The sequence below is a fragment of the Sinohyriopsis cumingii genome, chromosome 1 (assembly GCF_028554795.1).
Source record: "Sinohyriopsis cumingii isolate HCF-2022 chromosome 1, ASM2855479v2, whole genome shotgun sequence".
In the NCBI taxonomy this organism is placed as follows: domain Eukaryota; kingdom Metazoa; phylum Mollusca; class Bivalvia; order Unionida; family Unionidae; genus Sinohyriopsis; species Sinohyriopsis cumingii.
The window spans coordinates 75,409,766-75,425,011 of NC_142961.1; the positions used below are offsets into that span (position 1 = coordinate 75,409,766).

Consider the following 15,246-nt stretch of genomic DNA (forward strand, 5'->3'; position numbering starts at 1 on the left):
ACCTAGGTCTAAGACATAATGAATGACCTATTCAACCTAGGTCAAAGGCATAATGAATTACTTATTCAACCTAGGTCTAAGGCACAGTGAACAACCTATTCAACCTAGGTCTAAGGTACAGTGAATGACCAATTCAACCTAGGCCTAAGGCACAATGAATGACCTATTCAACCTAGGTCTAAGTCATAATGAATGACTTATTCAATCTAGATCTAATGCATAATGAATGACTTATTCAACCTAGGTCTAAGACATAATGAATGACCTATTCAACCTAGGTCTAAGGCATAATGAATGACTTATTCAACCTAGGTCTAAGGCACAGTGAACAACCTTTTCAATGTAGGTCTATGTCATATTGAATGACCAGTCAACCTAGTCTACGGCACAATGAATGACCTTTCACCTGAGGTCTAAGGCATACTGAATGATTTATTCAACCTAGGTCTAAGGCATACAAAAATCAATGGTAATAATACTAAAAAATTCTCTGTTCCAAAATCACTAACCAGTAGATTGTCATTTCAAAAACTCCTAAATAAATCCTCTTGTTTTTCCATGTAAGTTCCATGAAATCAGAGTCTAATACCATGACTATATGTCACTGTATACAGATGGTTTGAATGCTTGGGATGAGGTTATAGCTGCTGTTACAACACTCCATAACACCATCTCAAGCTGACTACCAGATAAAACCTTCATTTATAACACTGAAATTAAAGCTATACTAAAATCTTTGAAAGCTCTCAGAAAAGTTTCATCATTTTAGATTCCCTTTCCATACTGAAAGTTTTGTAAAAGCTTAAATCTGACAACCTGTTGATATCCCAGATTTTATAAACATTTTTAGACACTTTGGAAGAGGTATTCTGTACTTTTGGCTGCCAAGTCATAATGGTAGTAAGGGTAGTGGAAAGACATAAAGCAGCCAAGCTGCCCTGCAGTCACCCATTTTGAATGTAAGATTTCATATGAATTTTAAATATTATGTATATAAGCATGGAATGAAAACTCTTAAAACAAATTGTAGAGATAAGGTGGTACTGTGTTGATCACATATTGGACAACATTTTTGCCTTGTGTGCACTTGTTGAGTTGAACCTTAACCAGAGTGCATATCCTGGCAGTGTAACACATCCTTCTTGTGGCATGTAGAGTGTAGGCTTCCACCCTGTGAGACAGAAGTATTTTTATGTGATCATTTTGCAAAACCTTAAGAAACTTTGTGATGACGTTCCAGTCTCAAAATTTTCTTCAACAGGAATCTAGTTTAAATTTTAGAAAAATTACTATAGGAGAAGGGTCTAAATGTTTCACCATTGTCTTTTATTTTATACATCTTTTACACAAAATTAACATCTTCACTTGTACAATTTTATATTGATGTACGAAATATTTACATTTTTTTGGAATGGTTTATCTTCAGAAAGAATTGGTACAGTTCTTTGTTTTCACCTCATGAGAACTCTATATTTAGTTGGCACAATATAGCCCTTATTATCCTTTGGTGCCATTACACTATTACATGCATAGTGAATTTGAGTTTCTTAGCAGAAAATCCCAGTGTCCAATCAGGATATTTTAATGTTGGTCAAAACATCAGTTCTGTTCAACGTGTCTATATATATATTGTACAGATGTATAATTTAAACCAATTAGTATCATGACATGGTTGATGAGATGAACATAACTGGAGAAATATGGCAATACTATTTAAAATTAACTTTAATACATGTCTACTGAATTGATCAAAGCTATTGACTTATGTAAGGAATGCCTGGTAAGCACAAAGCTATTGACTTATGTAAGGAATGCCTGGTAAGCACAAAGCTATTGACTTATGTAAGGAATGCCTGGTAAAAACAAAGCTATTGACTTATGTAAACAATGACCAGTAAGCACAAAGCTAGTGACTTATGTAAGCAATGTCCAGTAAGCACAAAGCTATTGACTTATATAAGGAATGCCCAGTAAGCACAAAGCTAGTGACTTATGTAAGCAATGCCTGGTAAGCACAAAGCTATTGACTTATGTAAGGAATGCCCAGTAAGCACAAAGCTAGTGACTTATGTAAGCAATGCCTGGTAAGCACAAAGCTATTGACTTATGTAAGGAATGCCCAGTAAGCGCAAAGCTAGTGACTTATGTAAGCAATGCCCGGTAAGCACAAAAACAAATGATCATTACATATTAAGCTATTAAATAAATAAATTTTCATTGCTAGGTTTAACAGATTCTGTAGTCCAACTATTAATAGACTGTTTTAAATTATGTCATTAAAGTTTTAGTATTTGCTGGATTGTATAGGTAATTTCATGCGTTTAGTTTTGTTAAATTTGTGTAGGTAATTTCATGAGATATGACAGTATAAAAGCCATTTAAAAAATAATATATACTGGTACATATACAATCTTTTATAAAGTTTTAATATTGATTTTCTAATACACTTTAAGGGCTGAAAGTAATTTTTCAGTTTTCAAGCCTTGGTTATTATAAACTTAGCTTGGAAGCTTTAATAACTTTCATCCCCTATTGATTAGATTTACCTGAGTAGGGATAAATTAACTCTGATTAACTATGGAGTGACAACAGGTACAAACATTATTCATAGATAATCACCTTAATAGTCACAGTACCTATGGGACATTGAAATGTGACAACAATCAAATGAAACAAATTGCAGAGATGAGGTGGTATTTGTTTCTCATGTAAAGGACACATACCTGATGGATGAACCTCAACAAAAGTCGATGCCTTGCCAATACCCATTGGCAGTGGAACACATTCTGATCAAGTGTATTAATTTCCATCTCATCAGACATAATTTTTTTGTGTGTTTATGTCAACTAAGTTCAAAAGGTTCTTTTATCATTGTACCACGAGGTAAAAATTGGACTTTCTATGCAGTTTATATAACAAACTTTGGCCCTATGTAGTAGGTATTGTCTTATTTACCGTTTTAGCTCTACTGTAATAGACAAGAGGAGCTTATAATAATAATTCATAATGGATGGTCCCTTCCTACTGGGGTTTTGACCAAAAGACTTTTTATGATGTCTATTTGGTTCTAAAAGAAAATGGTCCTGATTTTTCCTCCAGTATGGTGACCATGCACAGTTAATAATCTTGTTGTCACTGTATAATATCCGAGATGGTCTCAACACTCAGCAGTTAAAAAATCATAGAGCTTGATCTTGGATTCCTGGAAAAAAATTTCAGACTAATGACTGTTCAACTCTTTGAGGGGCTCTTGTTTACTTTTGTCTTTCATTTTATTGTCAAGGCCACCTTGGCTAAAACTCAGCTTAATGGTAACTTTGGTGTGTGTGTGTGTGTGTGTGTGTGCATGTGTGCATGTGTGTGTGCATATGCCACCATTCATGCATCCATCCACACACTAAAAGAGCATAAATTTGGAAGTTTGTAGCTCTATTTTTATTTTAATAAATAGTGTGAAATTTGATTTCCTTTACTAATCTGGACATCACTGAGGCCAATTTCATAAATGGGCCTTCTTGCATTGATGATATGCATGGGCGTCACATGTATGTGTACCTCCATCATTGTATGCATTAAATATCATGTCATTCTCCAATGTACAGTTGTATCATCATAGTCTCACCGTGCCAGTCTAATACATGCTGGTCCTGGTCTCAATGTTCCTGTGTGAGTCAAGGATTATTACATGGAAGATAAACGGGTGCTGTGAAATTGATTACCTGGGGACACATTTGGGGAGAACCTGAATAATATGTAACCCTGAAGGGCAGCTTTGCTGCTAAGTTGTTGTGGCTGAGGCTCTGTATCTACCAGTGATGGCATCACAGGTTAGATTGATGTATCACCAGTGTATCTACAGTGTATCTACCAGTGATGGCATCACAGGTTGGATTAGTGTATCTACAGTGTATCTACCACTGATGGCATCGCAGGTTAGATTAGTGTATCTACAGTGTATATACCACTGACGGCATCACAGGTTAGATTGGTGTATATCAAGTTTGAGTCCTGATGAAGAAAAGAAGATGGAAAGTGATGACATATGCTGTATCCTGTATTGTGTTGTGGTCTACAGTTCCTTGTAGAAACACAAGTAACACTCCCGTGTTGGAAATCTGAATAAAATTTGTAAGAAATGTCTTTGTATAAGAATTCTGTATGAGCACAAAAATATTTCCAGAGAAATGAATTAATCTTTTAGAATCCAAATAATCTTAAGAAAAATAATCATATAACTTGAAAACTGGCTACAACAGAAAGAAATGTTTTGACATCAAGCATTTTTAAGCCCAGACTGTGAGATCTCTCTCTAAGCATCACTATTAAAACTAAGTAATGCCCAATTTTGGAAATGCCTAATTGCAAAATAGAGGATCACATGATCATGTTTACATATAAAAAAAATCATGTAGCCCCAGTATGACCTTGATAAAAACCAATCATTTTACTCTGAGGAAAAAGGTTGTTTACTTCACTAAAACTATTACAAGCCTAGGATCACATATTCAATACAGCCTCAATCTCAACCTTATTATTCCCACATTAAAAATAAATTAAAAATAACTTGTTCACGTGGCTGTTACTAAATTTTAATTAAGATTGAGAACCAGGTCAGCCTTATGTATTTATTAAAATAAACAGTCATGGTCAAACTATTGTCTGGAAAAGTATCAAGTTCCTAGTAAACAGAACTACACTATTTTGACCTATAATAAAATTAAAAAAAAGAAAGATTTTGAAACTTACAATCAATTAAATCAGATATAAATTAAATGAAATATACATAACAGATGAGATCCTGCTCAATTTCAGCAAAGCATTGGATAAAGTCCTTCATAAGCGCCTTGCAGCCAAACTTCATCACTATGGTTTCGAGGGCAAAAGCAAGACTCTTGAGTGGATAAACAACTTTTTAGATGGGAGAAACCAACTAGAAGGACAGCCATCTTCATCAGCCCCCGCCACTTCAGGCATATCCCAAGGAACAGTTATGGGTCCTCTGCTGTTCCTGATCTGCATCATGGATTTGCCATTGTGAGTCAATTCCCAAGTCAGCCATTTTACTGATGACAACTTGCTGTACAGAGTAATTGACTCGGACCAGGATGCAGAATGGTTACAAGCAGATGTAGACTGCCTACAAAGATTGGAACATGACTGGCAAATGGAGTTCAATCCTGACAAATTTGAGGTTTTCCGAATCACCAACAAGAGGTGGATCATCCCAGTCATATATACCATCCATAGTCAAAAAGTGACAATGACATCCAAGGCCAAATATTTGGGAGTCACTATTGATAGCACCTTATCACAAAGAAGGCAAACAAAACCATAGCATTCCTTCATAGAAATCTGTCTACATGCCCCAAAGAAGTAAAGGCTATGTGCTATAAATCCTTAGTACGCCCACAACTGGGATGGGAAGAGCTTCAAGCTCGATGGCAACAAGCTAAATCTGTTATGATGTACTGGATTGTACACCAGCTAGTCGACATCCCAGCAGCACCATACCTTCAACATACAGGATCTAAGACTAGGGGACATTTATGCAGATTTCTCATCCCCTCCACCAGAGTCAATGCATACTAAGACTCCTTCTTCCCATCAGGAATCTGCCTGTGGAACTCCTTACCAGCCTCGTTACTCAACACCAATTCCATTGATGCTTTCAGAGCAGGGATGTGTATGGAGATTGCTTAGCTCCAGAACAGGAATGTTTTTAACCTGTTTTTAGCTGCACTTGGACCTCCCATCACATGTACATAGTTCACACCATGTGCGAATATGTTCCAAAGGAACCCAGCATATTATTGGAAGAAGAAATATGAATGTCTTTAAAACACAATGAGCTCTTTGAAAACAAATAGTAATGGTTTATAGTAGTACAAAAAGTCATATAAGTTGAGGAACTGAGTTAAAAGATATTATGAGGATTAATGTTTAAAACAACTTGAATGGAAAATTATTACACATGTATCTAATTGTTGTCTATAATAGTATATTATAATTTAAGATAATATTATAATTTAAGATAATGGTCATTTGTAAACATCAGGTTTAGTGTGATTTGAGTTCAGAACCTTGGTTTGTTCCTTGGAAAATGCCAAGGTCTGCCTGATGTTTGTCAGGTTATTTGCTAAATGTTAAGTAAACATGTTAACTGACCTTGTTGATGAATTTTATGGAAACTTTTATTGGAAATGATATGGATCCAGTGCATTTTGTTATGTCATATGTCAGGTGAGTCTGTATACAAAGACAAAAAGATCATCAATCATTCATTCCTATCTTAATATCAGTCTTTGTAAAAATCAATTTTACTTGTGTTCACTTGTAAATCAATAGGATTTATTACTTAAATTATTCCATACAAAGTGCTCATTAAATTTTGGAGTAAATCACTATCTTAGGATTATTATGAATTCATTTAAGGGTATTCTGGATTACATCATTGTGATACATCAATATTGTTAGCACAACAAGTCATTCAAGGCTACTGATACATCGGCACATTCAAGATTGGAATTCATTTAGAGCACACTATTTTTGGGGACTTTTTATAAAATATGAGGATTATTTGGGATTTAATTCACAATACTGTAATTCCTTTTAAATTTTTACTTTTTTATTCTTAGGAAATGAATTATTTGTTGTATTTTACTAAACTTGTTGGTTTTGCTTTTTTTCTGTTACTTAAACGCCATAGTTACTTAGTTTAAAAGTTTTAACAAACTTAAAATATTCAGATCTCTTTTGAAGAATTTACGTTAGTCAAACAATATATTAATTCACCGATGAATTTCAAGGTGATTGAGCACTTGCAATCAAGGAAGATTATTGCGCTCCGAGACTTCCGGGATTTTTGCGGCATTATGCTAGATATTTATGGATCCGTTTCAATATCAGATATACGTAGCAGATTAAACATCCGGTTAAAGTTACCAAAACGCTGATCAGAGATTTGTTTCAAGGGTTCAAACAAATGGTTTTGTAATGATAACATCATGGCAGAAGATAGCATGATAATTAGCGAGCGTGAAAGCGAAGCACTTAGGACACTTAGATGTCTTGATGAAATTGGAAAAAGGGTGACTGTTTTACGAGAGCAAGCATTAACACTAATGAGAGAAAAAGAAGACATGTTGTCGTTACTTCAAGACTTGCAAGATAACAAATCAATTTCTTGTTCTAAAGGTGCGTTGTGTTTCGATTGTAGGTATGGGACATGAATAACGAAGCACAAGCCATTTCAGTTATAAACCAAACTATTTTTCAATGGAGATGCATCCAAGAATGATAACAATCAAGTATGAACTGTTTCCTGTATGCTAGTGGTCGAGATTTCTCCAACTTAAATGAGTGGGTTTTAGTCCTACATGTAAGACCTTGACGCTGATATTTATAGCACTAAAACAAAACCAACATGTGCTATGGCTTACATTGTAGGACTAAGTGGGTTTATGCAATTCCAACAATGGATGTTGTTTTTTTTAAAATTAGTTTTCAGAAAAACATGGTCCCACATAATTTCAGCTTTAATTAGAACAAAGGATGAAAGCTATAGTACGATTTGTCGGCAGTCATCTGAGGAATACATGAAACCTTGGGCTTGCCACAAATTTTTGACCTTCAGAAAAACATTTTCATGTGTTTATAAAGTTATTTCAGCAGAATACATCCACGTTTAAGTTGATGTTAAACTCGATAAATAAATATTTGTAGGTTTACCATGATAAGAAGGAAATAGCACCATGCCTCTTTTGTTGTTATGGGTTTTATGCCATTTCTGAGTACAAGATATTCTATATGTGGTGCCCAGTGTAATTGGTGGAGAAAAAAAGCTCTGAAAACCCTGGTAAGAATCGCCAACCCATGCGAAGTTTAAATGGCAGTTTTTTTTTATATATCCACATTGGCCAAGCCCAAGACTTGAATCCACACAGACAGAGGTGAGACGGCATCATTGATACAGGCGAGCACTTTAGACCAAAGATAATAGATAATTCCGAATGACATCATCAGCTGCCATAATTGTGGTCAGCTGGCAGATATAATGTTGACTTTATATGGTGTTTGGAAGTTGAAATAAATTCATTGAAACCCAAGATACTTTTATGAAAATTACATACATAAACAGAACACAAATCAAGCTTTCTGTTAGTATCTATATTTTTGATTTGTAAGTTGACTTTGCTTCAGTATGTCTTGTTAAAAATGGTCAATTTTCGTGATCGCATACAGGAGAAACTGCCATCATCCAGATAAAATGGGCAAAATATCTTCTAATACTGTGACCTTATCGGGAAGCATCTATAGATACTAGGAAATCTGTATCCATTGGGGATTAGTTAGGTCTTATTTGAGCTGATTTGAATGCTATATTTGCTTTAAATCCAGGATGCTAAACAATTTATTTTGATACCTGGTTTGTTACAGCCATTATTTTGGTACTTCCATCAGAATTTATTAAAATTATGAACTAAATTAGATTTTAAATGGATTGTAAAATATAACTTTTGTATTTAAAAAATTATTTTTCAACAACTGAATGTGTCGCACGATACATGCACTATTCTGTCTTCAGTATAACAATAAATATTGCATTGATAGTTTTCTGTTTATATTTAGTTCTGTAAAGGATGCTTCTAGTATAGAAGAATTGAAAATATTTAAAACAATCCAGTGTTATTGTTTATATTATTTTTTGTCATATACATATATATTTTTGAATAGAGGAATACATTTTGATGGGTATAATGTTGCAGTGACATTTTCAGTTAAATTGAATGCATTAATTTTGAAAGAAACTTAAACATAGTTATGTTCATCTGTGTGTGTATGTATATATATATACATATGTTTGTGTGTGAAATGACAAATTATCGTAATGCTAAATATTTCAGGAATAACTTTGCCTATTTTCGTATTGCTGAAATTACCCAATAGGTCCACTGAATTGAGGATTGATACGGTAAATAAAATTTACATTGACATATGAAATATGTATGGATAAAGTACAGTGGTTTGGTAATTTTGGACCTACTACATATATGATTAAACCTCAGCATATGGAAATAGCAATTTTGAAATTTTAAATTCTTTTAAAACTTAGTTATCTGTCTACATGTCACTTGATGTTATAAACATGTATGGATGTTTATTGTTTGGTTCCAATGTTTGTGTATTTTAATATGTTGAGAGTCATATAAAAATATACTGTAAAAGCAGATCATTGTTGGGGACCTTAGCAGTAGGAAAAATTTGGAGGTTAGTAGGAGTTAAGTCCCTTGACATTCGAATATCTGCTTATTGGTTTAAATGAAAATATTTAATGCACAATTTCCATTAAGCAAATTGTTAATAAAGTTGGAGTCTCTTCAGTAAAGTTCCTAATAGGTATCTCAGCATAGTTACACTATAAAAGAGTAAAAAAAAATCAAGACAAACACTATTTAAGATTGGAATTTATTTTAGTTGTATTTCAGTATGATCACAGCTTTTTTGAAGTGTGTCTGCAAAGGTTTTTCTGTATGATCACCATATGGCAGAGTGTGTCATGCTTCGATTTAATTTCTGTCTGTTGACTTCTGCACAATAACTGTATATTTCTCCACAACATGACACCTTTTGGAAGAGGTTACACTTGGTGTATGGCAAATTCCTACTGATTTTCAGGTGGAAAAGTTTACGGTTGATATTGGGTGGATTAAAGAAGAAAATGGTTTCCACATAATAGCTTTAGTTCTAGACTGCATGTATTTATCGAATTTGTTAGACTTATGCTGGAGATCAGGAAAACAAATATTTCCGAGTTACAGTGGTTTCTATAACCAGACAAAGCTTTGTGGGTAACTTACATATCTGGTAAAGAAATATTTATATTGATTTTGAGGTCAAAGGTTAAGGTCACATCAGTGTACCTGCCAACTCCGAGAGGTATGAGCATAATCTAAGTGACAAATAGGTATAATCTGAGCATGAAAAGTAATCTTTAAACAGTAGTACATGCCATTTGTCGTTGATAAAGCCTGCTTCAATAAGATCGTGTGCCATTTATTTTAAAGTACAGACTGGTCCACCAACCAGTTCAGTATAATTAATCTGTAAGAGAAGTTTTTAAACTGAAAAAAAAACTTTTCTTTTTAAATTTGTCATATACAGCTGCTGCTGAAAGAGCAAGAATTTGTTACAAAAGTACACGTTTGTCTACAATGGACAAGCGTAATCTTATTTTTAATGAACCAAGAGCATAATCCATATGCAGTCAAGCTTAAGACATCATTCAGTGAAAAATAGTTTAATGATTACGCTAAGAGTGTAACGGTTGAAAGATCTGCAGTAGTGCCTAAGGAAAACAGTTGTTTTCAAACAAAGACAAGAAAAGGTATTTTGACCAAATTTTGTTAACCGATTCGGCCCTGATCCCATCTGTAGGCATGATGAGGCTGTACCCTACTTCCAAGCTCTGCAGCATCAAGGTCATTTAAGATACACCAACGTGGGTGGTATTAAAATAAAAGCAGACACATACAGCTCTAAAATAATATCAAATAATCTGAAAGTTCTAGTTGCACTACAAAATACAGAGAGAAAACCTCATTTTTTGGACCCGTTTTTTTTTTTCCACCCAAAATTTGCTCGAGATCGTAATGCGATTTTGGGTCTGGATTTTAGACCTTTTGGCCTCAGTTGTAAGGCATACTGGTCTTAACTGTACACAGACAGGTGAACCTTTGCAAAAACTAGGATAAGGTGGGCATTTGGAATAAATTGCGGTCTCCATACGAAAATGATGGGTCGATTAAGCAAAAAAACTCCAACTTTTACCGTTCTGCTCATGCGCAAGTAAAATAACCAATGGAAAATGATGTTTCTAATACAACTAGGCATTATCTCATTGAAAATCTGTTGAAAGCTGATGTATTCAGAAATAGCCCTCCAGATGTCTTTCCTATGCACATTTCAGGCAAAAACCTCTGGGGCCGAATGAGTTAATGGTGTGCATTTGGTGGAAGAAAAACACTTATTTATTTTGAAGGTCAAAGGTAAAATGTCAAGGTTATAGTCAAACAGGGGAAAAAGGGGCTTTCAGGAAGTTTTAGACCATACATCTGGACCAAACTTTGTAAACAGGCTAAACAACAGGGAAAAAAAACAAGTTGTTTATTGGGTAAAAAGTTCAAAGGTCAGGGTAATATTTACATAATAAATTTATGCCAGTCCTTCAGTATTGAAGATTATTTGCTATGGGCTGGATGCTAGGAAATAAACATTACTTGTGAAAATGAACTACATGTATTTACAGAACCAAAACTATTTTAAGCACATGAATTTTCTACTATGACTCTAATTTAGAAATATTAAACCACTAGTCATGAACATGGTAATGTAATTTCATTGTTTACACAGGAATACAAAAGACAAAAGTTAAATATTCCACTGAAGAGAAGTGCAAATAAAAATGAACACATTCAGACTTTGTGAACTTCAGTTTAAAAAAATAAGTGCTTATGCTTTTTCTCTAGATTGTACAGGAACTCAAAAAACCTTAAAGCAATCTTGCAGTCTGTTGATAACTGAAATGCATGTCTTTTGAAGCAGTGAAAAGGTTTAATATTTCTAAATGAAGAATTTTTCATACTGTTATGTTATTGGTTTTAAGTGTCAAGAAGCACATTTTTCATTACAATTTCAGTCTAGAATATTTCTATTGCAGCAGAGAGAGATGAGATCCAGGCCATTACTGAAATGCTGGTATGTCGTTGCTTGACTGTGGAGATATCAATAACAACACCAAGAGATGAAAACCAGGAATTAGCTTTATCAAAAGTTCAGATTCTTTTAAAAGATCTTGATAGTATGTTCAAGACAGATGTAGAATATGCAAAAAGGACAGCCGAGTCTTATTTAAATGCCTGTCTGCCAGAACCACGAGGAAATTCTACTGATCACAAATTTCAAGGACTTGTTCTTGGTTGTGCAGCAGATGATCAGAAGGCTGTACGGAAAAGACTTGAGACATTATTAGAAAACCTGAAATACATATAATTCTGGATGGAACCAAGTGGATGTATTTGCTCATGTTTTAAGAAAGCTTATTTTCAATGCTTTTGTTGTAAATATTTTATTTGAAAACATTAAGTTTTAAATGTTTAAAAAAAAATAAATGATGAAATCCAGTGTAAATTTTAAGTGATTATTCAAAACATCCAAAATGAACAAGTAAAGGCTGTTCATTTAATTAGTGTAGTCATTAAAGTCCAGATATTTTTGAAGAGGAAGCACACAGTACTTATATACATACATTCACCACAACCTTATATTAGTATGCCTGAATAACTTCTGAATCCAGTACATGTATACATACATTGACCACAACCTTATATTAGTATGCCTGAATAACTTCTGAATCTTGCCTGTGGTGGTTTGAGTCCCGGATTCAGCCAATGTGGGTATGTGAGAAAGCTTGCCAGTAACTTCTTGTGGGTCGGTGGTTCTTTCCGTGGTTTTCCCAGGTTCTTCCTCCACCATTAATACTGGTCGCCATGTATAGCCTATCGTGTGCTGAAATATGGTGTTAAACCCCACAACAACAACAACAACAACAACAACAACTTCTGAATCCAGTACATGTATACATACATTGACCACAACCTTATATTAGTATGCCTAATAACTTCTGAATCCAGTACATGTATACATACATTGACCACAACCTTATATTAGTATGCCTGAATAACTTCTGAATCCAGTACATGTATACATACATTCACCACAATCTTATATTAGTATGCCTGGATAACTTCTGAATCCAGTACATGTATACATACATTGACCACAACCTTATATTAGTATGCCTAATAACTTCTGAATCCAGTACATGTATACATACATTGACCACAACCTTATATTAGTATGCCTGAATAACTTCTGAATCCAGTACATGTATACATACATTGACCACAACCTTATATTAGTATGCCTGAATAACTTCTGAATCCAGTACATGTATACATACATTGACCACAACCTTATATTAGTATGCCTGAATAACTTCTGAATCTTGCCTGTGGTGGTTTGAGTCCCGGATTCAGCCAATGTGGGTATGTGAGAAAGCTTGCCAGTAACTTCTTGTGGGTCGGTGGTTCTTTCCGTGGTTTTCCCAGGTTCTTCCTCCACCATTAATACTGGTCGCCATGTATAGCCTATCGTGTGCTGAAATATGGTGTTAAACCCCACAACAACAACAACAACAACAACAACTTCTGAATCCAGTACATGTATACATACATTGACCACAACCTTATATTAGTATGCCTGAATAACTTCTGAATCCGGTACATGTATACATACATTCACCACAATCTTATATTAGTATGCCTGGATAACTTCTGAATCCAGTACATGTATACATACATTGACCACAACCTTATATTAGTATGCCTGAATAACTTCTGAATCCAGTACATGTATACATACATTCACCAAAACCTTATTTTAGTATGCCTGAATAACTTCTGAATCCAGTACATGTATACATACATTGACCACAACCTTATATTAGTATGCCTAATAACTTCTGAATCCAGTACATGTATACATACATTGACCACAACCTTATATTAGTATGCCTGAATAACTTCTGAATCCAGTACATGTATACATACATTGACCACAACCTTATATTAGTATGCCTGAATAACTTCTGAATCCAGTACATGTATACATACATTGACCACAACCTTATATTAGTATGCCTGAATAACTTCTGAATCCAGTACATGTATACATACATTGACCACAACCTTATATTAGTATGCCTGAATAACTTCTGAATCTTGCCTGTGGTGGTTTGAGTCCCGGATTCAGCCAATGTGGGTATGTGAGAAAGCTTGCCAGTAACTTCTTGTGGGTCGGTGGTTCTTTCCGTGGTTTTCCCAGGTTCTTCCTCCACCATTAATACTGGTCGCCATGTATAGCCTATCGTGTGCTGAAATATGGTGTTAAACCCCACAACAACAACAACAACAACAACAACTTCTGAATCCAGTACATGTATACATACATTGACCACAATCTTATATTAGTATGCCTAATAACTTCTGAATCCAGTACATGTATACATACATTGACCACAACCTTATATTAGTATGCCTAATAACTTCTGAATCCAGTACATGTATACATACATTGACCACAACCTTATATTAGTATGCCTGAATAACTTCTGAATCCAGTACATGTATACATACATTGACCACAATCTTATATTAGTATGCCTGGATAACTTCTGAATCCAGTACATGTATACATACATTGACCACAACCTTATATTAGTATGCCTGGACAACTTCTGAATCCAGTACATGTATACATACATTGACCACAACCTTATATTAGTATGCCTGAATAACTTCTGAATCCAGTACATGTATACATACATTGACCACAACCTTATATTAGTATGCCTGAATAACTTCTGAATCCAGTACATGTATACATACATTCACCAAAACCTTATTTTAGTATGCCTGAATAACTTCTGAATCCAGTACATGTATACATACATTGACCACAACCTTATATTAGTATGCCTAATAACTTCTGAATCCAGTACATGTATACATACATTGACCACAACCTTATATTAGTATGCCTGAATAACTTCTGAATCCAGTACATGTATACATACATTGACCACAATCTTATATTAGTATGCCTGGACAACTTCTGAATCCAGTACATGTATACATACATTGACCACAACCTTATATTAGTATGCCTGAATAACTTCTGAATCCAGTACATGTATACATACATTGACCACAACCTTATATTAGTATGCCTGAATAACTTCTGAATCCAGTACATGTATACATACACTGACCACAACCTTATATTAGTATGCCTGAATAACTTCTGAATCCAGTACATGTATACATACATTCACCAAAACCTTATTTTAGTATGCCTGAATAACTTCTGAATCCAGTACATGTATACATACATTCACCAAAACCTTATTTTAGTATGCCTGAATAACTTCTGAATCCAGTACATGTATACATACATTGACCACAATCTTATATTAGTATGCCTGGATAACTTCTGAATCCAGTACATGTATACATACATTGACCACAACCTTATATTAGTATGCCTGGACAACTTCTGAATCCAGTACATGTATACATACATTGACCACAACCTTATATTAGTATGCCTGAATAACTTCTGAATCCAGTA

General features: G+C 34.4%; 1 protein-coding gene across 1 annotated transcript; it reads left to right on the plus strand.

The window, feature by feature from the left end:
* The first annotated feature begins 6,894 nt into the window (after positions 1-6,894).
* LOC149807139 (BAG family molecular chaperone regulator 2-like) lies at positions 6,895-12,180 on the plus strand. The gene is made up of 2 exons (XM_089962594.1): positions 6,895-7,194; positions 11,717-12,180. Exons 1-2 carry the CDS (start codon positions 7,005-7,007, stop codon positions 12,046-12,048), a joined length of 522 nt encoding a protein of 173 aa, XP_089818720.1. The 5' UTR covers positions 6,895-7,004; the 3' UTR covers positions 12,049-12,180.
* The last annotated feature ends 3,066 nt before the right edge of the window (positions 12,181-15,246 follow it).